Consider the following 27837-nt stretch of genomic DNA (forward strand, 5'->3'; position numbering starts at 1 on the left):
TAAATTATGAGATGGCAGCATATCCCAAGGGTGCTGCGCATACATCACAGGCATTGTGACTTGTAAACTGTAAACATGTTAAAATTTCTAGGTATCTAATCATACATTTCTAACATGCAGACCATGAACATTAATTCTAACCCTAATCATTTTCAGATGAGAACACACAAGAAAAGTAAAGAACTGTGTGTGAAACGGAACAAAAAAGTACAATAGTTGTGGAAAAAGTTGATGGCAAGTCTCAAATCTGGTTTGTGGACTGGCAGCTCTGGCCATCCACTCCTTCCTTTGTCTTAGTGTTTGTGAGCAAGTAAAGAGACATGGAGCTGCAGGATGTCGATGAGGATGAATTTATACTTAGGAGAAAGTTTTATTCACCATATTTTATCTGTCAGTGGGAAAATACAACTTTCTGAGCTGTGGAGCAGTGTAGGTCTTTTATTCTTGATAAGAATTGAGTCAAGTAGGGAAAACATGATGCAGTTACATGTAGTCGAGCTATAACTATAAAATAGCTCAGCCTGATCATTTAACTTTACCACCACTGTACATTTATGAGAGAGTTATGGAGTTGTTGGATGAAGTATGTGAGACCTCAATGCTGCCGACCATATAAAAAAAAACAAAAATGAAAGGTTCGAGACATTCTGCCACTTCTAACGTTGTCTGTTGGAGATCATCATACATGTAAGTGTAGCTGAATTTACTGCACAAATTATATAATTATTGGTAGTTGAAATAAATTACCATGATCACACTGTGTCTTTGGCAGCTTTCAAAAGACAATTTCTCACATATTAAGCTTTTTTTGGAGTATCTATGGACCATCTCGGCTCATTCCAGTCTGCGTGAGCATTTGCAGGATTTATTTAAGCTCCAACTGCATCATCTGAGTGCGTAAGTCTAGTTTTTAGAGCTTTGATTTCATGCAGCTTCAGTCAAACTGACACATGCATGTAAATTATAATTCAAGACTTGGAATGCAAATAGTAGTTTTCCTGGTTTTCCTGAGTTTGTGTGTATCTGTGGTAAATTGTGCTCCATATCTCAGTGGATAAAGCTAAACAGAGTCGATCTTCATGCTCTTGGTCTGTCTGAACGTGCTTTGGACAGAGCTGGTCTAGTTTCCATGCATGTTGAATAGAAACCTTTGTGCTGGCCACAGTTTGACTAACAAAAACTTTTCTTTGAAATATCAGTCTGATGCCTGATCACGTTTTACACTCCTGCTCAGTCAGAAATTAGCTGGAAAAAAACTTAATGGATTCAATATTTGTAACCAAAGAACAAAAAGCTGCAAGAACATTTAATACTAACTTGATCAAATGAATCTGTGTCAGCTGATTGCTGCTTTGGTGGAGGGATGCAGCTCAGTGAAATCAGCCTTTTTACTAAATTAACTTGCTCAATACAATTTTACTGCTGGCAGTTACTATTTGATCCAAACTCAAATTGCTAGATGCCACTATAGAAGCTGTTGCAAAATATGCGTTGATATCAGGAAAAACATCCCGTGCCTGCAAGTGTACACTCCTCCAAATTTTATTGCTGCCCTCCATGAAGCACTTTATTTTGTAAATGACTTTTGTTGCTGTTGGTACATTGTGGATTAAAATAGTTTTTATTAAAGCCTGCAGCACTTTAACTATATACATATTCATGTCCTGATCATCACCTGCTTCTTATTGGCTGTATTTTAAATGAAGTCGTAATTTTTTTGTGACACTTGTTGAGGTTTTTAGACTTCTGGGTTGTGTTGCTACATCCACCACACTAACTACAACATATCTACAGAGCAACATTTAATTTCTGCAACAATATAAATACTGTTTGTTTTAAATACCATCCAACAGGTGTACACCTGCTTTTCAAAACCTATAGCATATAAACTTTGACTGAAAGGAAAAACTTATTAACCCCGACCTGCAGCAGAGACTTTACTGCGATACTGACATGTCAAGCTTGTTACTCCAGGCTCTTATCTGTCTCTTTGTGGGGAACTGCTTTTCATCATCAGCTTCATATACGAGCTTTTATGAGTCAGACCAGCAGCTTCTGCTTCAAACTAACATAGTGCCTGACTCTATGACATCCGGATGAAAAATTAAGTGATAGTTAAAATACTACTTATGCATGCATGCATAACATGCAAAATATATTATTTCTACCTCTAAGTTTCAGATTTGCAGACTAGTTCCACCACTCCTTAAATATACCACTTTCATGCAAAAGAAAAAGGAGCATTTTTAGTGCAGGATTGTCTTATGTATAAGAGTCAGACACATGCAAACATCAGAGTGTAATTTAAAAAAGTAAACTATTAATGGAATGCATAAAGCCTGAATATACAGCAATGAAGCAATACTATTACAACCATTAATTGCAGGCACATAAATTTATGAATTAATGTGCTACTATTTAAATCCATGCTGTGGTCTTATTAGATGTACTATTTTTTTGGTGCAGTGATGAAGTCAGTAAGATTTTAAATTTGATTTGACTCAGTAGTGTGTCTCAATACATCTTCCACCAGTAGACCTCGTAGCACATCAGGAAACTATGTGGGCTCAAAAGATGTGTGTAAACGGCTCCATTGGGATTTAAAAGAAATGTGCTGTGTGATGACTGGTCACATTTTAGGGGAAGAAAACAACTAACAGCCCTTCCTTTTTCATTTTTGCTGGATCTGTTAACAGAAAATAAAGGATTTTTTTTTCTTTCTCACAAAAGAAATATAGACATCTAAACACACACCCACTCTCAAACTCCACCAGATTTCCCTGATTCTGTTGACCCCGGATAATATTTGAACTGCACTGGGAGTGCTTTGCGTGTTAGTTTAGGCACTTTCGAACAGTCTAACAGCAGCAGATGTGTGCCTTGTATCAGGTGACTTGCTCCACAACAAACCGTGATATCCATGGGAGCAGCTGCACCGCTCCCCAACTTTGCTGTTTAAACTTTGGAATTTGAGCAAACATCAACCTCCGTCTGGCCAGACAATGGCTGCCTTAACACCAGTGCATACCACAACACACAAAAACTAGTGCATAAACACCTCACCTGAGATAAAAATTTAGGACATGATTAAAGCAGGTTAAACTATTAGTTCAGTAAGACTGACAGTGTACAGTAGGCTGCTCATAAGGATCATCTAAATTCACAGCTTTATACCAAAGAACTTTAAGTCAATGCTGGTTGTTTTGTACTGAGAATGTTTGCTTTTGATTACATGTTTGCATGTTTATGATGGCTACCTTACATATACTGTGTTTGTTTTGGCCGTTGATTGTGCATTTCCTCTTAAATTAATGCTGCTTGTATGCAAGACACTTGCTGTTTAACCTTGAATCCACATTTTGCAACTGGGTAATTGTTCACACTGCAAATGTTTGATGCGTGTTGCTGGAGAGCTCTACAAGAGGAAAACCGGTGGGCTCAGGTCTTAAAGAACTTCTGTATTTGCTGCATGAAAACAATTAACATGGAGACAATCCAGTTGGTTGATATTTAGTTGGTGTATTACGATGTTAAGTATTCAGTCACCTGTTCCCCTTCCACTATTTCTCCATATTATAGATTTTGTACATGTAGCGTTCATTTCTCAGGATGTGCACAACTAACACTCCAAACATGCGGAATATGCAAGGTATCTACAACTCCTCAAACATGTTTTATTTTTTCAGTTACGATTTGACTTATTTTATTAATGTATTTTTTCCATTTAATTGATTTCAATGCAACCATGAATATTGTCTGAATATTCCTCTAAACTCTAAATTATACTACAGGAGACTGTCATTTGAAATCTTAATGTAAAGAAATGGATTTTGCCATATTGCAAATAAAAAGAATAATGGGTCTAAAATGCAAGAAAATTGCACCATTTTGGACATGGATGAAATTGTGGCACAGTTTAAGCCAATGGAAAAATATACATTTGTGGTTAAAAAAAATAGGTTATACACAGACTTTGAGGCAATTCCATTTATTTTATAAACAAAGGGGTTTTTCAAGAGGAAAATCCAGGCCCGAATCACAATGCATTGGCAGAAGTGCCAGAAGGGGAAGGATGTGTTAAGAGGGAGACGGCAAAGAACCTTTAGTACATATACAGTATATTACCATTAGTGGCATCACTAGTACACAACTATGTAGTAGTATGGGTCTTTTTTTATTTTATTAAGAGGGTTGAGTTGATGTAAGAAACAATGCTTGTGTGACACGAGGTGATCCAACAAAAATGCTTCAATGCAACAGAAGCATAGCATCCAATATAGGAGTTTATTTGGACAGCAATCCTCTTTTTGTAAAATCCTAAAACATACGCTAAACCCAAACCTCTATGTACTCTGAAAGAAAGGAACAATAATAAATAAATAAATAAAAATAAACTGAGATAAAAAGATTGCAAAAGACAGGTCTACTGGTCGGGAGCCACCCCTATTGTAACTAAAAACCGAAAATACCCCCCACCCACACACACACACACACACACACACACACACACACACACACACACACATAGAGGGTTAAGAATAAAACCAAAAATAACTGTAAAAAACAAACAAAAAAGGCAATAAAAATAAAATAAATTAAATTACACCTCTTAATGAAGACATGCTGAAGGCTTGGTAGTCTCTGGTCATGGCCCCACCCTTCTTATTTATAGCAGACTAACAGGCCATTTAAAGGCAGTCATTCAATTATAAGAGCCAGGCAGGCCATAGAGGGCAACCTGACAAGCTGTTACTACTACAGGTTCTCACATCTTGCAGACCTTGAAGGTCAGTCTGTACAGTCTCAGTTCTCTAGTCTGCCCCCTAGTGGAATCTTCCAGTAACAGATGTGCTACACAAACAAGTACATGAACAATTAATCAGGGAGGGGGAGGTTTAAAAACTCACATTCGCACTGCTCTGCCTTGTTCTCACTGTGCTTTTTTTTAGGCCAAAGCAGCAGATGTTTAAAAGAACAAAGCTCTAAAAATCCCTGGTGTTTTTACCTGTTCAGCTTCAACAGCAGGCACACACACATTCAGAAACAAACTGGGGAACAGAGATGTGCATTTAGAGAGAAGCGCTTCATGTGGAGTCTCAGCAGTTTTGTGGAGTCTCCTTCTTGGATAAATCAATGTGTGAACATTTACTCCTTCTTTAAACAGACCACAATGTATTTTCCTTTTCTTAACCCTCCTGGGATCTTTCCTCTGTTTTGTTACGTATTCTGAGGTGGAAAACATAAAAAATCCAGTCAGAACATTTTGCTGTGTTTACACTACAGGGAGCATGCACTGCTATTTAAGTTTCCTGCACACAGTGAAAGAAAGACCCTTGTACACACGGGGAAGACAAAGGGGGAGGGATTTCACCACATTTTTCTGAAAATATACCTGCTGCAGACTGAATGGGCGACACAACAGCAAAGCTTTGTGTTTCTTTATGTTTGTTTAAGCCACCATGCAATTATCTGGTCTGAAAAGAAGTGACACACTCAGCTCATAGATGTAAATATGGGTAGACTGAGGGTGGTGTAGGAGGAAAAAATAATTTTGGTTAAGTGTAATGATAGTGGAGAAACATTTAGTCACTAAAGAGCAAGATTTTGTGATGAATGTGTACAATGAATGTACTGTAGATGTGCGGAACATAGACAGAGGTATGGTACATGTATGTTTATGTTTATCTGCAAGTAGTTTTACTCTTTGTTCAGAAAAATAAAGAAAACTCATGTGATCAGGAAGGTTTGTTGTTGCAGTGTTATAGTGTTTTTGTATAATAATGTGCTAATTCTTTAGATATTTTGATACAAACCAAAGTCTTTGCAAAAGCTGAAATTTTTATTCAACTGAATATTGTAGATTTAAATCTCTTTGGTTCATCAGAGCAGCATGGAAATCATGCCTGAACCTAATGACATTCAAATTTGATATATTCCTCAAGAGGAGAGAGGAAACAAAATCCAGCAACATTGTCTCAGACTATTGATGTCAAAATATCTGACTGATGAATAATTCATAACTACATGCTCAAACAGAAGAATCTAAATATTTTCACCTTCCCTCTGGGTTTTAATGTTTTACCACAAAGAGGACACTGAGGGGACAAAGCAGTTCAGAGAACAAGTGCTGCCTTGTTGAATCCTCACACTCGCACCTCGCTGGCGTCCAATCGCCCAGAGCGAGAGACTGGATCATATAACACTGTCCTGTTTTTCTCATGGATTTTTGTGGTCTGAGCAAAAAGCTCTCCTGGCCTCTGGCCCGGCGATTTCACTTCAAAAACAAGCTTGGTCCAAAAAAATGCTTCTGCCTCGTCCTGCATGCTGAGGAAGAGCTGCGTTCTCATATGATTAAACATTCAAGAGTTTAAGGAGGAAGCGCACTTTGCCAGCGAATTTGAGACACTTTAATTCATTTGTGGGATTAAATTCCTCATTATCATTATAAGAAATGATAGAAAATGATGTGACTGAGCTACAGTTTGACTCATACTGAGAAAATAAACTAAAGCAGTGAGAGAAACCAGACCGTGTAAGTTTCTGTTTAGCTGTGGTCACCACTGAGGTGGAAAAAGTGACTCAGATTTAAACATGGACATTGTCAGCGATGACAGATGAAGAAGAAACTCTGTGGCATAATTTCGGGTTGGTTCACTTTCACACACAATCTGGGAAAGTAGATAAACACATTTACTCAAGTGCTGTTGTTAGAAAATATTTTGTCACTCTTTTACACAAATTGATTTATGTAAAAATTCATGTTAATAGTTACTTTTAAGAATATTAAACATGTAACATTAATTTATAAATGCCAAAAAGACACACCAACCACAAAAATCACACAAAGCAGCTTTAGTCTAAAAGTAATTTCTTACTATTGTCAAAAGACTCTTACAAAAAAAAAAAAAGCAAAATCCAAGCAAGAAAACACATCTTTCACATGCGACAATATGGGGTTTTGCACATGTGAAACATGTGGGTTTGGAACATTTTCATGGTAAAAACATTAAAATAGAAATTCTTAGGTGAAACACATACAGTAACATGAAAATTCCAATGTGAAACATGCATAAGTACATGTGAAACCCATGTCATTTCTCATGAGAAACCCAGACAAGTACATGTGAAACCCATGTAAATTCCTGTGTAAAATGTAAAAAAGCACATGTGAAACTGATGCGATTATATGTGGAATCTGTGTAGTTTTGTATCATTCCATTTTACATATTAAAATGTGACTGTACAAAACCACATGTGTTCCACATGTAATCCCATAGGTTTCACATGTGCTTTATGGATTTCACATGTGCTTACATGATAATAACTGACGTTATTACCATGTAAATGTTACAAAACGTCTTTTTTTTGTAAGGGTTAAACTGTAATTTGAGGTCTTCTTGTTGTTATTTTTTTGTGATGTAGAGTCACTTGTCTTTCCTCAGAGTTCAGGTTTGGTTCACAGGAAGGCAGACGGAGATGAGGTGAGTAATACGAAACAAAAAGAGAGATGCATAAAAAGACTAACAAGAAAAACTTGTTGGTTTGCTGGTTTTCCTTAAGGAAAGGATACAAAACTGTCTTCCTCCCAACAACTTTTTCCTGAAAGGTTCAAAAGTAGAGATCTTTGTGGGATTGTCCATTTATGTGAAGCAGCTCTGCATCATGGGCTTCAAATAAACTGGACAAGCACTGTTTCACATGCACTCATTTATCCTTGTTTTAGTTCCTTCATGCTTAATAAAGACTCTCCTCTGCATCTTAGTTCTACAAAACTGAACTTTGCACCCACCATCTTGTCTACACAGCAGATTAAACTCTACAAATGAGAATTTCTCTCACTCAGTTGTGTCATTATGCCCCAGTCGTCTTCCATCCTCCATTAGTGCCAGTATGGCACTTCAGAGGAACTTTGCTATAAAAGTGAAAACGAGGACGATGGAAAACCAAATGGACCGAAGCAAGCTAAATGAACAAGAACAGAAATCAGTAAACTAGCAGTGAAGCCATCTGTCTTCACTTTACATTGCATAACAGAACATAACACATTATCAAGCATCTGCTCAAAGTTTTTCACGTGCACGCCACGACTTTGCTGTGCTGTAACAGTCAAGAGGCCTACAGCAGGCTGGCACAGTGCAGCAGGGGAATCCCATCAAACACCTTCCTCCTTTCTCCCTCCTCCAACCGATTAACCCCTACCAAACGGGGCGTGTGCATAGAGGTTATTCAAGCTACAATTAGAGCTCTGATTAGAGATCAGCTCCAGAGATGGGCTCCCCTTTTTACTCCAGGAGGGGAGTAACACTACTCAAGAGGGTGAAAGAGGCTTGGCAGAGGAAATGGAAAACCTCAAGAGGTAAAAATGAGAGGGAAAGTGAACTGCGGCATCACATTTACTAAAACACACGCCACTGAAGCATTACCTGAGGTGTAGTATCACCATATATGGTGTACTATTAATAGTTCTTTAGGTGGAGATCTTAAATTTGAACAAAAACCACAATGAGTACAAGAGTGACATCTGCTGGCAAAGATTTGATCTCACTGTTAAATATTTTCATTTCCACAAGTAATTTCCAAACTATTTGAAGTCCTTCATTTTACAATCAGAAAGATTAGTCACAAGTGGAAAATATTCAGTGCTCTTGCCAATATTTCCAGGAGTGAACACCCTAAACAGTCCACAAAGAAACTGAGAAAGAGCTGCATCTTATACTACAAGCTTCAGAGGCTTGAAGACAACACAGAAAAAGAATGACAACTATCAGCATTTGTCTTTTTTTTTTATTATTACAGAAGCTTTCTTTCTTTCTTGCTTCAGCTGCAGCAGCTTTGATTTTTCAACCTAAATTGAAATACAAACTTCAGAAACCGATCATTGTAATTCATCACCTAAAGTTCTGCTTTTGTTCTAACATGTATTTTTACTGTAAGAGTTAATTAAACCAGAGCACCTGAAGACACCCTGGATAAGTTAAACCTGCTTCACAATACAGAGCAAGGATGCTTTTTTAATGTCCTGATAGATAAACTGAAGTATAACAACTGTTACTGCACATTAGTCTTGGATTTCTACAAAAAAAATGGATTGTCATCTCATGATACGCATCAATACACATTAGATTTTTTTTACTTGTCTGTCTGTCGGGTGGGAAATCCCACTGTAAAGGAAATAGGTCTGAATAGGGTCCACCCTAAATAAAATAGTAAAATTCTACTTATTTATGCACTATTATGAACAAACCAATGTGTGGAGTAATATGCTTAAATGTTAATAAGCTCTGTAATTGTAATTTCTAAAAACATTCAAAAGTAAGTTTTATCATTTCATGTTGTTTTGGAACACGTCTGCATGACTAAATGTACCGAGTTGCAGCCTCGTGAGTAGCTGATCAACCATTTGTGTTAACAAGTGACTGATGTAGTGGCCAGTGGGTGTTGCAGACAAGTGATTTACATTTGCATCACTAACAACAAAAAGTTATACAAAAGTCAACAGCAAGAGCTTTCAGTTAAACCTTTATTCAAAGAAATGAAGAGCTCTGCCCACTCAGAGTAAAGTAGAATGCTACAAGCCATAAATAATGGTCCGAAAAATAAAAACGCAAGCTGTTCTGTCATTTCATAGATTAATTAGTTTTGGGGAGATACAAATCAACACAAAAAAAAAAAAAAAAAATCACAATAAACCTCTTCAAACAGTGAAAAGTGTGAAAACTGCTCATACACACACAGGTCGTTTGCACCAAGAATGAAATGCTTCCTGCAGGGCCAGTGTTCATACACCTGAATTTAGAGTCAAGAAAGAAAAATGGCAGTCATGCAGATACAGATCAGATAATAGGAAAGGAAAATGGTTATAGCTGGTTCAGTCTGCTGAGTCTTCCCTCCTTCCTGTGGTTAAGTGCTGGGACAGATCTGTTTCACACCTACACCATGCCGTCCCCCACTTTTAACCCATCACAGCATGCATATAGTGTGTTGCTGAATTAACAGGTTAACAGCTAAACATCTGTTCATAATAAGAAAAAAATACACGTTCATTTCAGACTGGTGATAAAATACAGTTTCTACAAAACATTCAACACGCCTTTAATTTTGGAGTGAATGCAATTACCTTTATAGGATCAGCATCCTCCTAGGGGATGAAGTATTAGTATTTAAAAGAAAAAAGTAAAATCAGTATTTTTAGCTCAAACTTCTGAGTGGAGATGCCATGAGAGGGGTTCCTGCCCTTCACAAATCTGCATGAGGACACACCCTACATATACTGGCCTGTGTTAGTTAGAAATTAAGGGTTTTACAAACAAAAAATCTCGATATTTTTCAGCAATAACCATTTATTTTCACTATGAATTGACCATACTAATAGTTTTTAACTATATGTGGCTGATTTTACATTAATTTGACATGCATGACAAATTTATTATTGCTGTACAAATTCTAAATCAAGGCTGTATCAAGTTGCAGCAAAAAAAAAATAAAAGCAATCTACAGATTTCCTCAGTATGTCCTGACTGCTCCTTGTGAACTGTGGTTCAGTCTACTACTGGTCCAGCTTTATTTTACTGGCATTTAAAATATCCAACTTAAAACTTCATATGGATGAGAACACACGACTGGCAGCTCTGATGTGTAGTTTCTCAATGGAAATTGTTAACATTCAAAGCGATGCTGTTGGTATGTGCGTACAGCTGAGTAGACTATGGCTAGGAGTATTTGAGGAAATGATGCGGGGAAACAGCTGTTCTGATGCCTTTTTGTTTGGAAGACTAAAAGATAAGCTTGAAACCAAAGAATTAAGTAATTTAAGTCTGGATACTTACCTTCAAATTCAATCAAACTGCACTAGTTTAGTCAAAGCGGATTGGTGTGTATGATTATGGTTTAGGTTGAGCCGTCAGGTTTTCTGAGCAAAACGAAATAACCTATAAATACACACACACACTGTAACAGAAGAGCGACATTCAAACATATACCACAAGCCTGTTATAAATCAAACATGTAATAAGATTTTTTTGTTTTTCTTTTCAAAATCAATGCATAGCATAAACAGCGTGGCAAAATTCAGCTGTACTGCACTTCATACGTAAAACCTCAGGCAGGCAATTTGTTTCCAACAAGTGAAAACAAGTGAGGAAAGTTTTTGTTGTTCCAGGTGGAGCCTGCTGCTCAGGTGGAGCGAGCGGTGGTGAGAGTCTAAGGTGCTCTTGTTAAAAACAAGGGAGGGGGAAGAAAAAAAAAAGGGGGGGATATAGGGGGTCATAGAAAGGCGGAGGCGTTAGGAGATTTGGGCATCCTTCCTCTTAACACTGCTGCTCAGGACCACGGCTCCTCCAACCCTGCTGACTCCACGGTGCTCTATTCAGAAGAAGTAGGGAGCCACGAGGAGCTCTGCGCTGCCTCTTTAAGTGTCCTCCTCTTCCTCACGGTTGCCCACCACTCTCTTCCTCAGAGCTTCGTCAGGGTAACCCTGTCCTTTAGGTTCTGGGCGACCCTCGGGAGACTCTCTCCGCTTTTTCCACACCTCATGCTTGTCCTCTTCGTAGTCCTCATCATCATCATCTTCCTCACCGTCAGCCTCATGGTCTTCATCTTGTTGCTGGATTAATCGTGCCTGCTCCATTGCTTGTTTTTCTGTACAATAACATTTCAAACATTTTGTTAATTTAACAAATGTAAGTAATACCGGTACTGATGTGTGCCTTATAAAACAACGTATTATATGAAACTCACTCTGATAGTAATCAGAAGAAAATCTTCGCGAGGGGAAGACAAAATCTGCGATGAACACCAGTAACTAAAAAGACGAGACATTTTGTTTAGGGTTTTACAAAATTAATTCTCAAGAACTTTAAAAAACAAAAAAAGCTACAAAATGACTCACCAGACCCAATGCGAGGCCTGAAAAGAGGGTGGCCAGGCCAAAGATAACATATGAACCCCAAACAGGAATCCCCAGCTGCTCTGTCATGTAGTTATGACAACGCTGGAAACCACAACATCATTCTCACCAGATTAAATTCCAACTAAGCAGTTTAAATATATCACCGATTCTCTGTTCATGTGTTTATAAGTGGCAAACATTCATTACTTCAAAAAGACAAAACTAAATGATTCACTGGTACATTCTGCTGTATCAACACTGTTTAAAAACCTCAAAGTAATTTCAACAAACCTTTTATATTAACACTATAATGAGTTGTCATTGTATCCTAAAATGTGTCATCCTGTGAAATTATTCCTACAGGTGCATAAAGGTGTTTGTAATGACTTGTAGTGCTTTCAGTTGCAACTTACCCGGATAAACATGGAGAGCTTGAACAAAGCAGACATGGAATTCATTCTGCCAAAAGAAGAGGCAGCAACAGCATTTGACACAGATCTGTCAACTGCAACATCAGTACAAAAACCTTTGTTTTAGACTGGGGGTGGGGGCTTGTGTGTCTCATTTCAAACAAAATGAGACGCCAAGAATGTTGGGAACATCTGGTTTCATTTTCTTTCACTTAAAGGCAAAGAAGTGCAACAGCAAAGCCGTGTGAGTGGACCAAAACATAAACATCTTTATCCATAAACTGAAAATAGAGAGGAATTTAATCTTTCAAACTCACAAAAATGAGGATGGTCCAAACCAAGAGGAGATGGGCTCTACTAATTTCCATTTCTGTTCATCTACAAAGCTGAGGAAGTCATCTTTAGTACGAGCTCCCTGGTACTTCCGGAAGACGCCATCTTTACAGCTGAAACACAAAGACATGCACAGACTCAGTTGTTATGCTTTGGGGAAAATCTCAAAGTCAGACAATAACAGATATGTTAAATGCACCAATTGATCTAACTACAGCCGGTGCTCAATGGTACCAATGTAATCTGGTCAGAAAAGTAGAGAGTTCAGTGAGCAACACCTGACGAAACACAGAAGATTTTAAGGGAAAAAAGTAGTTTAAGGGCAACACAAATGTCTTAGTTGTAATTTATTCCAGTTTAGGTACTTTTAGGCCATATGGTATTTGTTCTTATGACTTGGTCATCAGGATGTCACTTAGATAAGGATTTTCAAATACTTATATATGAGTTAAGCTCAAGAGATTCTCTTTTAAACCTTTTAATCAAAGTAATTCAACTGTGCAGAAATGAACCTTTTGAAAACAAAATAAAAATCAAACTGCATCTAAATCAACAAAGACCCATCTTACATATTAAACTCAACGATTTTGTGCTAAAATACAGAGATTTTAGGGATCTTTAAGAAAAACATTAATGCAAGAGTACATGCAATTCTTAGTCAAGTTACCAGCAGTCTTCTGGCAAGACTATAAAAGGGAGCAAAAACACAGCAACAAAAACCACAACATAACAGAGAACTTACTGATAAATAGTAGGAAGTGATGTTATGATGAATCGCCCGCTCAGACCTTACAGAGGAAGAAGATAAGTTTCTGTCAGTGAGCAGGAAGGAACTCTGACTCAAAGCTAAATTATTTCAAGAGGCTACATGTTATCATGTTCCTCTTTATACATGCCATGTGTCCAGTACTGATCATCTGTTGGCAAAGTGCTACAATAAGATTCACTTCAGTCTCATAAAATGTCTTAAAAACTTTCTCAATCTGTGGCAGCACTGACATGTGAATTTTGTAGTAGAGTTTTGTAGAGAATTATGCAACATAATGTGATCTGGAGCATCAAATGATAGCTGCATTTAATAAGTCTTATTAGTTCAATCTGTCAACATGGTGGAGAGACCCTTATATTGTTCCACAGACCATCATTTACACACATGGATAAGGAGACCCACATCATTTGAAAGGACAGAATGTGAAACAGCTCCGACAAAGGGATCACAGTTTCATTACACTGTTACATTAGAACAGACACTCTTGTACAGAGGACAGAGGATGGAGAAATCACCCTCAATGCAGAATTGAGGTCGAAAAAGACACATGAGTATTTGCCTCCTCAGGCCACATTTTGCAGGAAGCCCAACAAATCAGTTACTAAAATATATAGATGCTCTAATATTAAGACTTTGTAACTAAAGTCATTTGATTCTCATCAATATTAAGTTGTCCATTTTTCAAAATCTATTTCTTTTAGATTCGTGGTAAAAAAAAAATTGAACCCACAGAATGGGGCAAATACCCAATAATTTGTATGGATACTTGTTCAGCAGTTTCAGTAAAACTAAACATTATAAGCCTCATTGAGATTTACCTAAGTGTTGTTGCATTTTGTTTGTACTGTTTCAAATGTCCTGGACTGCCTTTAAGGTTTTAAATAATTGGGCATGAACATATCACAGTAGACTGAAGAGGTAATTAAGGCCTACCTGGTTGCTCTGTCACATCCACTTTGGCTATGTTGACTCCCATGTCCTCCCCCCAGTCGGCAAACTCCTTCCACACTGGCTGGAGCTGCTGACATGCTGGGCACCAAGGGGCATAGCTGAGGGATAAAATAAATATATATCTTTATTGGTAAACAACACATTAGCCCACGGGCTAAAATATTTGCAGTTGCTTGTGTTATTCGAAAGCATATGAGTTAGCAAACAGGCTAGCACACAACTCTTGTAATCTGGTTAGCTAAAGATGACAGCTGTTTACATCGTTACACGTTTTCAAAGAACAATTTGCCTCCTAATAAATAAAAGGGATACGATAACAAGAGATAAAAGACTTAAAGTGAGACTGTTAGCTGACCACACGCAGGAATTTATGTCCTGTCTTCCTAGGTTCAAAACAAAACTAACAAACTAGCCAAATAGCGATTAGCAATGCACGTTAGCTGGACACTAACAATTCAATCATCCATTCTCCGGCCAGGATTTTCTCCCAGTTCCCGTCGGTCACATCTTTGAGACTGTCCGGCTTGACAGATACTGACGATGATGTTAAGTATATCCATATAAGTAAAAAGCAAATCCAGAAGCGGCGTTTTGTTTGCGGTGGTGGAGAAAACATTGTGCTCTTGCCGCTGCCGCTTGCTAGCAAACACGCCATAACCAGGCTGTCAGGCAGGCACCCATTCACTTCCGTTATGCGCTTTCACGTCAACCGTGAAGCCAGGTAGCTAGCTAGCCAGAACTCTACTGTCGCTTTATAGAATGAAATGAAAAGCGGAAAAAATCAACAAGACAAATTTTTAATCTCTATTTAAATGCTTAAACTACGTTTTACAAAGACAAAGTAGTGGAATGGATTTTTTTAAACTAAATGCATAAAGGACGATTCCACTACTTTTTGGGACATTGACCACATTAGACCATATCCTGTTAAAACTGGATTAATGTTAAAAAAGAGAGGATTTGAATTAATTGTCACAATATTTTCACATAAGTGACTTTTTTTTTTTTTTTTTCTTTTTTTTTGCCTTTGGCACCCAGACCACATTGGACCAGGTTCTGATTTTAAAAGAAACAAAAAAACAGACTAATTAAAATGGCCATTTTATTTTTACTGTAAGAGACTCTTCAAACCTGAACTAAATTAGCCTATAGTCTACTTAGCTCATCCTTGAAAACATCTAATTATTACACCACTGAGTTTTGTGTTGGATTTCTATGTCATGCCTCCAGTTCAGTAGAATTATCCAGATTAGTTATGTTGAGAAACAGCCTGGACTTTGTCTCCACTCTTCAAACTCAAATCATGCTGCACTTGCTGTATTTCAGGCCTAAAGTCAAAACTTATGCATTTTACTTTGCTTTTTATGCCGATTCAACCATTCACTTAAGAAAGATGAGTTAACAATGTCCCATCAGTACTTTAATCGTTATAGCAATTAAAATCTGCTTCAAATACAGTCCATGGTGAAAACATTTAGAAATTGTGTTTATTTCCACCAGGTGGTGCTGTTGTTCTTTGAACAGTCGAGAGAAGAAGAGAATAGATGCGCAAATTAATTTGATAAACTGAAAGAAGAAGGAAAAAAATCCGCATACTGTTAACAAATAATACTGTTGCCATGTCATCATTAGGCCAGGCTTTTGTTTTTTAGTGTTGTATGTAAGTAAGAATGTACTTCTATGCTGAACACTTCACTAATAAACACACTGGTTAACTTCAAACTTTTTCTGAGATTTGATCATTTTAGGAATGAAACTAATCACTTAAAGAGAAATTAAGTAGAAGAATAAAGTCCTCAGTATATTTAGTTGTTGTATAACTGACTGTTCTCACTATTCAAAGGTGATCAGGAGATAATATATTACATGAAAATAATTAATTTAGAATATTTTTATTATATAAAGGCATAAATATGAATAAAACATTAAAAAAATAGATAAAAACATACTGAATATTGAATTGACAGTGTTTTAAGTAACACCCCAGCATAAAATATATACATGACTAAATGGACCCACCACACTAAATATTTGTTTCACTGAATGAGCTGGTTGTGTAAACTTACACCACAATATACACTTTCATTAAACTGCAAGGGACACAGGAAATCTGGAGCAGAAATGTTCATGTATTTTAATTTTTGTCAAATGTATGTACACACCATAAATATTCCAGAGAAAAATGACAGCACATTGTTGAGTCCATCTATGCTTTTGCCCCATTAAAAATCCTCCATCATTAAAGGAGCTATCTGTTCAGAGGATGAATTAATGCTGTAATCAGGATTTGTGGGCCAGATTAACCTGCATTATATTGCTCACAAGGTTATGTTTGATCAGAGTCTTCAAAGCAAAACAGAAACAGCCTAATACACATAGATTAGATTATTTCTGACTTTTGCCCCTCCTTTGGTCTGACAGATGGTGGTTTGTCCATCTTCTTTAGACAGATTTGCAGCTTTCAGCATGAGAGGCAACTTCGAGGATCATATGCAGATTTTCATTCCACAGCAATAAAAAAAGTACATGCACACATACAAGAGTACATACCAGAGTTAATAGATTACTGGCTCTTTTTTAGAGACACAATTGAGTTAAGAAGAAAATTTTAACATTGAGGTGTCTGTGTGTTCAACATTTAATTAGGCATGACTTGTTAAAACGTTACATCGCTTCATGGCAACCCCAAAGACACAAGTCCAGGTTATTTGAATTAGTCTTTCTGTGGATAAACATGTAAAAGCATGCCGTTTACATGATATAAAACCTCTGGATTTTGAGATGTTTTACACCGTAAAGTTGGTGCAGTTGCTACATTTTATATCACCATCAAGACTGGCCTTTCTTTCAGTTTCAACCGATCCATGGAGTCAATGGTCATTTATGTCACTTATACTTATATATGCAAAACCTGACTCTCAGTAGAAAGGCTGTCAGGTCGGCCGTTGGTAACCAGAAGTGATGTAGCAGTAAAAACAAAGATATGTATATAGTAGTATCTTTAATGCTGTTTAAGTACAAAGTTGTTTTTTTGTTTGTTTGTTTGTTTGTTTTTTTGTTGTTGTTTTTTTATTCAGCAGAACATGTTTAAGGAGTGGATTTAGCCGATGACACTTTTTAGCAAAGTGTTGATGAGAAAGGTTTATGCTTTTTAAATTTGAGTCTTTTGGAGCCTGGGATGTTTTAGGGCCATCGCCTGGTGATCATGGTATTGCACTTTAATGCACTTGTGCATCAGCTTCATGCAGAAAGACACCAGATGACTACATTAAACTTTTTATCATGCACAAAGACAAAATATTTTAACATCTTAATCCACTTATGTAATAAACTCTTCATTTAACTGAAACTTAAAAGCTGTCAGGAAATCTAAATGGATTCCTCTGCAGAAAATAGTAATGAGAGTAAATAAGATTTCAAGCTCAGAAAATTGCTCCTAAGCAACAATGTGTTCATTTAAATCTCTCTTCCTTTTCCATGGCCTGAATTCATCTTTGTGCTCAGAGTCTTTTCATAACTCTGAATGTGTGCTTTTGTGTGTGTTAGGTCTCGTTCCTTTGCATGATAGGATTTCACTGAGTGAATATGCAGAACGAGAACAGTTATTATTGCTGGAAACCTGCAGGCAGATTGCACCGGCAGCCAGTTATCAGCGCACCTCACACTCTAAAAATACCCTCCAGATGACATCCTTTTGTGCCCCATCCATCGGCCCCTTTCTCCAGCCATCAGCTCTGCTCCACTTACAGCACAAAATGGATCTCCTTCCTCCTTGGTAGTCATCTGCACCTCTCCTTTAACTTTATGTGGCAGTGAGAAAAATAAGTGGCAGATTGGGGGTTTTAATGTTGTTTGGTGTTGTTCATTCAAACATTGCTGTCTTCAGTTTGCTGCTGGAAACAGGGACACTGAATTCCCTGATACCGGTTTTGGAGATAAGAATTTCTCAGTATGATCCACTGATGTGATAATAAAATCATACTGGGCTCTGCAAGATTCTTCTAATTTTACATTTATATTTGGTGTTAATTAAACTATTGATTGCTGTCCAGAGGCTGGTTGTTTCCGTGGTAACTTGTCTGCCTCAGTGCAGACTGTATGAATTTTTGTCCTTGAACCATTTTTCTAACATTTTTTCCCCTGGACATGAAGTTTTTAATAATCTTTAAAAAGCAAATCTATATCGATTTATAAGAAATTTATATATGTAGAAAATATAACTGAAAGCTGCGAACTTGCAAGCTGCAATATGCAAGTAACCAGTAGGGGGCAGTGTAGGAACCAATTTGTCCACATGTAAGGTCACAGAGTCAACAGCAGTAAAATAATGTCAAGTTTTAAAAGGCAAGCTAGCAAGTTTGAAGTCATTCGCATTTTTATAACGTATTCTTGCCATTGCACAGTAAGTAAGCTTTCCACAATGGCCGGTGAGAGGTGGTATTTCAACACCATTTTAGAAACTGATGCAGTAAAGTAAGAGGCTCTGCTGAACTGACAGGATCAATGTATACAAAATACAGCAGTCTAGAAAAGGAGGATCTATTGTTGCAAAGCTGTCCACAAAATATAAGTTAACAGCATTTGTTTTTAATCTGAAATGAATTTCCCACGTGTGACATCACTGAGCAGCAGCCACAGGCAGATCCTCCGAGGGCTGAAGGAGGTTTTAATACAAAATCACAGTGCAGCAGAACTTTTTGCTAAACATTAAATACAGATTTGCTTAACTTATAATTGCTATCAAAAGTTTAATCTACTTAGATGAGCTAAGACACACTATCTATTGGCCAGATTTGCATTCATAAATGAATTTAATAATTATGGTCCCCACCAGTGGTTCCAGGTTTTATGGAAATGAAAGTTGTTTTTTTTTTGTTTGTTTTTTTTTGTTTTTTTTCGTGAAAATTTGTCAAATTAGCAAATGCAACAAAATGGGACACCCATTCCTTTATAGCCTTTTGACTTCACATTTTCTTTTTAGTAGATCCAAGATTACGTACTTTACATCACACCAGCAGCTGTGTCTGTGCAGGGATGCAGCAGCTATCAGAGCTCCATTTTATGTTCTCTTGTACTGTTTTTCAGCTTTCACAGACTGTCCATGTGACAGCTGATGGATTCCAGTAATTTCAAGGTTTCAAGGGTGATGAGTGAAGTGGCAGAGCGTGGGAGTGAGGTAGCAGAACAGCACAGTGGAGCCTTGAAAACAGTAGCTGTGCAAAACAACATTTCGTCCAGACTGTATCTCAGTATTCCCCTCGTTGCCTCTCCATTTTCTAATAATCATGTTCCTCTTAAATATCCTGAAAATAATGTTCACTGTTATTTATCAAGCTAACATAATATTTCTAAAAGAAACCATTTTTTAAGTTTTCAAATATAAAACAATAATGTTTAGATTTACTGACAACAAATAATGAATAAGAGCATGGGCTCCATATTATTCATAGATCATGATGATAATAATCCGGACATGAGATGTTTAGCGTTAGCAATCATTCTGCAGTTACTGACATGCAGACATGGAGACCAGTTCATCAGAAGCACAGCACATAGTGCTGTAAATAAATTATTACTAATTTTCTGTATGTACATACAGTATGGTGGCTATTTTAAAGCCTGAATATTTTAAAATGCCATCTCACTACCTCCATCTAAATGCCTGGTTTGAAGATGCTGCTAAAGTTGTTCTAATTTTGCTCGATGAAGAAACAAAAGTTAGCTGGTTGTCAGATAGAGCTAGTGGTTTCTTGATACACTGTAGTACTTTTAACAGTAACAGTACAGTATATTGTGTATGTCAGAGCAGTGATGCTTTAGAGTAGTGATTCCCAACAAGTGATTCCCAAGAGGGTCTCTGAAAGAGCACAGGGGGTCCCCGAGGCTTTAACCATTGTGATTAGGAATTGAGACCATGTCCACACAGAGATGGGATGAAGTGCTCAAGTTGGATGTGGTGTTATGGGAACCTGAAATCCCAAACTTTTTAAACCAGATCCCAAAGTGAATAACTGGGGGTCATCAAAATCTGCTACACAAAATTTTAACACATCTTTAAACGTTTCCTTATTAAAAATAATAATAATAATAATAATAATAAATAAGAACAGCAACTTATAAGGATACAACTTATACAGCCAATGAATGTTTGGCCACATACAGTACTGGGGGTTTATCGAGCAGAAGCATCATCTGCTGTGTTATAACGTCATGATTTCTAAGCCCTTCAAAACTTACTTTGACAAAATAATGGATTAAATTTGTACAGATTTTAGCATTTTACTCCACTACTCGTCATTCATACACATTGGTGGTAATCTGTAATCTGTAGCCACAGCTGTTCCGGGACTGACTGAGGGAACCATGATGGCCAGTCCACGCCAGCGGTTCCACTACCAAATATTCATACACATTTATACACCAGCAATACGACACCGAAGAGTAGCAAGGACAAAGTGGGATTTGAACCACAAACCTCCCAGTTTATCGACCTGCTCTAACACCTGAGCTGCTGCCATCCTAAAACTGAGGAGAAGCTGTTTGATTCAGTTCCATCAGAGCGATTTAGAACAATATAATTCAGAGTTTTTCTGTTTTAGGAAGTGATTTATTTTTTTTATCACAAAGTATGTGTTTTCATGCAAAAAAGTGCATTTACAGGCTTTAAGGTGTTATTGCCTGATTGTGTGTACTGACTTCTGTCTTTGTTGTCTCGGTTTAGTATTTTGTAGACATTCTCTCAGATCAGCTGTAGCATTTTATAGCCTAAAAATCAGATTTTTGGGTTTCAATGTGGTTTTTTTTTGTTGTTGTTGTTGTTGTTTTTTGGGGGGTTTTTTTTTGCCCCCTGGTAGACATACTTTTATTCTATTTCAGCCTTAAATTTAATTCAATCTTCTCCATCAATTACATTGACGAACTTGGATTTTTTTCCTCTAAATTCAACCTTACCTGGTCTACTGATTTTAATGGGAAGATTTTAAGTGTTTCTTCTTGTGTCCTTGTTATAAAGATGCTGTGTCAGCTAAAATAGAGCAACACAGACATTTCCCAGTAGACAGACAAATGCTGCTAGATACACCGCAGAGCAGGAAAGCACTAACCTGGCAATTACAACCAAACACCAGCTGTTCCACCATCCTAATCAACATCTGGAGCCACTGGAGCAGCTTTAATTATCTGTGAGAATTCATATCTTGCTTCATGTCCTCTCATATATCTTACTCACTTTCAGTGTCGATCTCTTGTGTGGGATTCACCGCCAACAGAACTCATTACAGGCTTCATGAAACACTAGAACAACAATTTAGTGTTTATAATGACATATGACAATAGTGTTGTAGATTTTCTTGTAAATGCAGTGAGGTGTTGGTTTATGCATTTTTAATTATGTCATTTAAAGTTACAATTTTAGGAAATGTTTAAAAATAAAAACCTGAGTCGTGCTTTTTTAGCTAGAAAAAAGTCTTTATCAGGCTTTATCAGGCTGAAACTGGATAAAGGCTTACAGGTTTTTATCAGCAGACTGAGTCAGTGATGTGTGGTTCTGAAATAACCTCAAAAATTTAGCCTCCTAAAACTTGAAGTCAATGAATGATCCTCTTTTTTTCCCCAGAATGCAAGTAGTAAGTCATGCATGAAATGAGAGCTGCATGTAAAAATAAACCTTTCATTGCTTTCTACCAATCTTCCTTTCATTACATTTTTTATGAGTTTTTTACCCAGTGTAAAATCCAAACTACAGTAATTGCCTTGGAAACAGAAATGGCACCTCCTGCTGCTCTGATGAAATCTATAAATCACTCTGCAGCCACAAACCACGCTCTCCAGCGTAAAGCCTTCCCTCATTTTTTAAGTTAGTAGAAACAGTATGCAGTCTCCAGCTCAGCCGCCTCTAGAGGTGTCAAAGCATCAAACTACTGAACCTTCTTTCCACTGATTAATGTGTCTCCATCCTCCCTCAGCCTCAGCCCACAGGCCTCTAAAAGTGCCGCTTAGTCGTCATTTATTTTCTTCTGTGTCACCTGAGGCACAGTGTTGGATTCAGCCCACGTGGCATGTTTAGATGTGTCGCAACTTGGATGATTAATGGTTTTGCTTCTGGTACGCATTAATTACGCTCCTTAGACAGGCACCATGATAAGCAATGCTCACCTTCAAACACTTTGACGTGTCTCTGAAAACACAATCTTTGCTCAAATGCAGAGAAGTGTAGATTCTGTAAATCATTCTAAGTGCTTTTAAAATGATCCCAATTAATCATAATTTGTCAGCTGAGAAAGATAAAAAAAAAAATTACATTTCCTGATATGTTTTTTAACCCTTATCCATTCCACCCTTTGCTATGTGGTGTAACAGCCAAAAAGCTCACAATTAGTTCACAGTAATCAAAGTCTGTTTCACAGTTGCTCATAACTTGTGTTTGTTTTGCACCACCGTCAACTAGCCTACAAATATAGTCACATTAGTGAAGATTTTATCTTTGTGTTTTATTACTGGCATATTTTCTTGATAGGTTAATCCCTGAACTCTTGCATCTTTCTTATAAATGTGTTGCAGGATTTTATCAGGCTCTGCAGGTAAAACACCGAAGCAGAAGAACTTGCAAATGTTAAAAGTCAATTTAAACTTAAAACCAAACAAATCCACCAGAACTTTGATTTCTTCTTGAAAAACTGCAGATATTTTCTTCAATATTTTAGTACAACTACATATATATTTATATATATATTGAAGCTGAACAGATCAAAAGTGCTGACCATCTACAGCTTTGTCTGATAGAACTGCTAATGTTGTTTTCTAATAAGAAGGTGTCCGAAACTATTCCAGTAGTGTCCACTCTTGAAGGGAATGTCATAGAGGTGGTTCATGAATACAAGTACCTTGGAGTCTTGAATGATGACTCCCTTACTTTTAAACCACATATAGAAAAACTTGTGAAGAAACTAAAACTCAAATTGGGCTTTTTCTTTCATATTAGGTTGTGTGATTCCTTTGAAAGTAAAAAAATGTCTTGTCATTGCAACTTTTTTATCTGTGCTAGACTGCGTTGATCTTTTTTATATGAATGCTTCGTCTTCTTGTCTTCAAATGGTGGACACAATTTATCATGCTTCTCTGTAGTGTATTACTAACTGTAGAGCCATGATGCATCACTGTGACTTGTACTCACGAGTGGGATGGCCCTCGCCGGCCACTAGGAGGGAAGGTCATTGGTACACATTTATTTACAAGGCTATGCCTGAACTACTGCCTCCCTATATTTGTTCTTTAATCACACAGAGAAGTGTTGATTCTCCTTACGATCAGATGATCAGTTGTTGGTCTCTGTTCTTTTTGCCCACACAGAGCTCGGGAAGAAAGCATTTGTTTATGCAGCTCCTTGTGCATTGAATATGTTACAGAAATGCTGGAAATTGACTGAGCTATTGCCCTTAAAAGCCTTCAAAACCAAGCTGAAAGTATCAGAGACTGCCTCAATAGCTTGCAGCTGTTTTTCATGGACTGTGTTATATTAATGTTGTTTGTTTTGCATGTTGTAACTGTGTGAATTTGACTATCTCTTGGCCAGGACTCCCTTGGAAAAGAGATTTTTAATCTCAGTGGGAGTTTCCTAGTTACATAAAGGTTAAAAAAATGAATGTATGAACATTTAGTAGTTTTTTCTGAGTTTTTGTGTTAGAGAGTTATCTTCAAAGGACTGCAGGACCTCAAAAATGAGGAGAAGAGCCCAGAGGATGCTCGCAGGTGTGGGTCAATCTCAGGATGACAGAGCTGAGAGCAGCAGCTGACAGAAGACCTGACTATAGCAGAATCTAACACTGGAGGAAGTATTACTGACAAAGCAAAAGATTCCCACAATGTGGAGTCTGGAAAGTTAACTTCTCAAATAAAGTAAGAAAGCCACACATATCTTTGTTTCCTTGTTTTTCTTCTTTTTGGATGGATGAACAGAAATTAAGTAAATCTCAGAAACATGTTCTACTGATGTGTGTTGGTGAACATCTTTACATCTTTGTTGCAGTCATATAAACATGGAAGTCTTCAACAATCAGTCAAAAAATGCTGGGTGTCATTTAATTTTTGTCAGATTACACAATTTACTTGATCATATTTAAGTGTTAAAAGAGCAATGCTGAGTTTTTAACTGCTTTAAACCTAGACTTGGTCTGCCCAACAACAACTGTCCTACAACTGTCTCTGAGTTCACCATGGACATACAACATGTTGCAGGCAAGACCAACATTGTTTCTGACTGCCTCTCCCATGCTTTATTTTTTGTTTGTTTGTTTGTTTGTTTTGTTTTTTGTTTTTTGGAATAACTAAATACTAATTGTGGAGCTCCATGTTGGAAGTGTTCTATCTATATCTTGCTCTTTTTTTCATTAATAGTCTGAACCATTTAGGTTTCAACTTAGGGTCGATTTTACGTGCCTTCCACACTGAACGTGTTTGGAGTGTTGACAAACTTGGCGCAGCTAGACAGGCTTTCACTTTTGGAGGTGGACATGATGCTGGAGCCTGCCTGATGATTTCTGTTGGTGAAATCAAGATTGCTGTCCGCTGCCTCTTCTGTGGGACTTTAGTCAGATCTTCAAAATCCTCGTTTCTTCTCTTTATTCCTCTGGATGTTGACGGACTCTGGTTTCTTGTAAGTGGTAAGCAGCGTGGAACCAGTGGAAGAGTGGGAGGAGAAAACCACAGGGCAGAGTCATGAGATTTGTATGTGGATTTTGGGGTGAGCAATGGAATTCGAGAAGGTGGATGAGAGGTTGGTGTCAACTTCATATTCTTGATGACCTTGGGGTGGTCTTCTGAAACCCCATTAGTCCATTGTAGAACTTCTGATGACTTAGAGTTCATTATCCGCTGCCCCTTCTGGGGGACTTCAAGCAGATTTCCAAGCTCCTCGTTTCTTCTTTTTAATCCTCCAGATGTTGATGGACTCTGGTTTGTTGTAAGGGGTGAGCAGCGTGGAACCAGTGGAAGAGTGGGAGGAGAAAACCACAGGGCAGAGTCGTGAGAGTTGTATCTGGATTTTTGGGGGGTAAATGGACTTCCAGAAGTGTGATGAAAGGTTGGTGTCAACTTCATATTCTTGATGACCTTGGGGTGGTCTTCTGAAACCCCATAAGTCCATTGTTGAACTTCTGGTGACTTAGAGTTCATTGTCCGCTGCCTCTTCTGGGGGACTTCAAGCAGATTTTCAAGCTCCTCGTTTCTTCTTTTTAATCCTCCAGATGTTGATGGACTCTGGTTTGTTGTAAGGGGTGAGCAGCGTGGAACCAGTGGAAGAGTGGGAGGAGAAAACCACAGGGCAGAGTCATGAGAGTTGTATCTGGATTTTAGGGGGGAAAATGGACTTCCAGAAGTGTGATGAAAGGTTGGTGTCAACTTCATATTCTTGATGACCTTGGGGTGGTCTTCTGAAACCCCATAAGCCCATTGTTGAACTTCTGGTGACTTAGAGTTCATTGTCCGCTGCCTCTTCTGGGGGACTTCAAGCAGATTTTCAAGCTCCTCGTTTCTTCTTTTTAATCCTCCGGATGTTGATGGACTCTGGTTTGTTTTAATGCTTGGTGTGCAGTGTGGAGACACCGGAGAAGTGTAAGGAAAGGACCACTGCGCTGAATCAGGAGAGCTGGATCTGGAGCGTGGGGACACACTGCCTCTGGAGGAAACAGTGATGAAGCTCTCCGGTGAGCTTGGTGGAGATCCTGGTGGGGATCTTGGTGGGGATCTTGGTGGGGATCTTGTCATCAGATGCCTTCTGAAAATGAGTTTTAGCTCACCTTTAACAGGTTCACAAGTCCAATATTCATCTCTCGGTGGTGAATGGCATCGATGGTGGGAAGAGCTGCTTGAAGATCTGGATGAGGCACAGGATGAATTTCTGGATGAAGCAGTGGATGATGAGCTCGATGAGGAACTGGATCTGGAGCTTGGTGTCATCCTCCTCTTCTTCCTGTCCTCTGAATCCTCAAAAGGCCATTGTTGAATTCCTGATGTTTTTGGGGGCAAGGCAGAATGGAAGCCTCCAGGTGGACTTGAAGGACGGGCACCAGGCAGATACTCTGAAGGGCTGTTCTTCTCAATGGCCGGTACTGGTATCTTTTTAATTATCAGCTTTGGGCTTCCAGGCCTGCTGGGATTAGGAACCAGGAGAGCCGTCCAAGTGTATCCCTGCTCAGTCACAGGACTGCAGGCCTTGGAAGAGTCTTTCTGCATGGCTGGTGACGATACGTTTCTAAGCCTCGTTCTTCCAGACCTGATCGGCTTTGGAATGTAGTTTGGTTCCATCTGGGTCCTTTTTTGTGTTTTAATTAATTTAATTTTAAATCACTGTTTAAAATTAGTTTATATATGAGATAATCAATTTATCTAATATATCCCAAGAATTAAAATCACCACCAAAATGATTAAATTCCAATCAAATTGTATTTACAATCTGATGTGTAAGATCTAAATGAATTAATCATAAACAATAAGATAAATAATCTTATTGAATTAGTTTTTTCATAAAACACTAGCTAGCTTAAAAAAACCAGAACGTTTTACAGAGAAGGTTTTGGTGGCTTGAAATATCTTAAAAGTGATCAAAATTAAAGCAAGTTAACAGATTTTAAAGGTATAGATACTTGCCTCTTTCGCACGGTAAAAAGTTTCCGTTGTCTTGTTTTAACACAGGATTACAGGAGATTAAAACTCGTCGCTCGATGTTGTCGTTTCAACAATTTGAACTCGACTAACTGAGATCTGACCGTAGAACTAGGAACTATTCTTGTTCTAAACATGTCATAAAAGTGACATCACGCTTTGATGTCCTTATGTGACATCATGCTTGATGTTGTTATGGGAGGTTCTGAAGTTGCTATTGACAACAGGCAACATTTTGAATATGTATATATTCACGTTGAATGTTATTATTTACGTCCGGTAATCCCGCGCATGCGCACTACGCTGGAGGGCAAAAAGCTCTGCTTTCGTGATGACCAAAACATTGTAGTGTACAAGTATATCGTCATTTTGACCAAATTTGTTCACATAATGAAAACTAAAGATTTAGGTATTACTAATTTAGATCATCTTTGTGCAGGTGATCGCGAAAGGTACAGTGCAAAGCTAACTGTATTTAGCGAAAAGCTTACAGACCCATTTAAAATAGCTGACGATCTATGGGTTGACAGTCCTCAGAAATGACAGTTCAGTATGGCGATATCTACCTCATTAACACGCCAGGAATTTATACAGCAGAGGCGATGAAGGCATACAAGTCACTAGATGGCTATAACTTCTTTGTGTCTGGACATGTGGGGCAGATATTGTACCACAGCAATGAACGCATGAACGTAGTGTGTTTCTTAAAGTGTGCCGTAATGCCACCGCAGAAGATAACCGACAAGAAACGGAAGCATCAGGTGTGGATCTGCTTGGAAAAATTATAAGGCTACGTAGTGTCTGCCCACTGCACATGCAAAGCAGAGTAA

The 27837-nt window shown here is 37.9% G+C and overlaps 2 protein-coding genes across 3 annotated transcripts; both read right to left on the reverse strand.

Moving 5' to 3' along the window:
• Nucleotides 1-9506: 9506 nt before the first annotated feature.
• On the reverse strand, nt 9507-15049 carry tmx1 (thioredoxin-related transmembrane protein 1). Of its 2 annotated transcripts, none has more exons than XM_041972253.1 (8): nt 14803-15047; nt 14333-14448; nt 13373-13418; nt 12615-12743; nt 12301-12346; nt 11888-11989; nt 11737-11800; nt 9507-11637 (listed from the first exon to the last, which is right to left on the reverse strand). In XM_041972253.1, the coding sequence occupies exons 1-8, from the start codon at nt 15003-15005 to the stop codon at nt 11408-11410; spliced, it is 936 nt and encodes a 311-aa protein (XP_041828187.1). In that variant the 5' UTR covers nt 15006-15047; the 3' UTR covers nt 9507-11407. The 2 variants fall into 2 exon arrangements, with proteins under 2 accessions (XP_041828187.1, XP_041828188.1); XM_041972254.1 differs by having other exon boundaries at nt 11457-11637; nt 11733-11800; nt 14803-15049.
• Nucleotides 15050-25238: 10189 nt separating this feature from the next.
• LOC121631637 (putative protein TPRXL) lies at nt 25239-26682 on the reverse strand. Its single transcript, XM_041972642.1, has 3 exons — nt 26413-26682; nt 25457-26331; nt 25239-25406 (listed from the first exon to the last, which is right to left on the reverse strand). The coding sequence occupies exons 1-3, from the start codon at nt 26648-26650 to the stop codon at nt 25239-25241; spliced, it is 1281 nt and encodes a 426-aa protein (XP_041828576.1). The 5' UTR covers nt 26651-26682.
• Between the last annotated feature and the right edge of the window lie 1155 nt (nt 26683-27837).

This window comes from Melanotaenia boesemani, chromosome 20 (assembly GCF_017639745.1).
Source record: "Melanotaenia boesemani isolate fMelBoe1 chromosome 20, fMelBoe1.pri, whole genome shotgun sequence".
Classification (NCBI taxonomy): Eukaryota; Metazoa; Chordata; class Actinopteri; order Atheriniformes; family Melanotaeniidae; genus Melanotaenia; species Melanotaenia boesemani.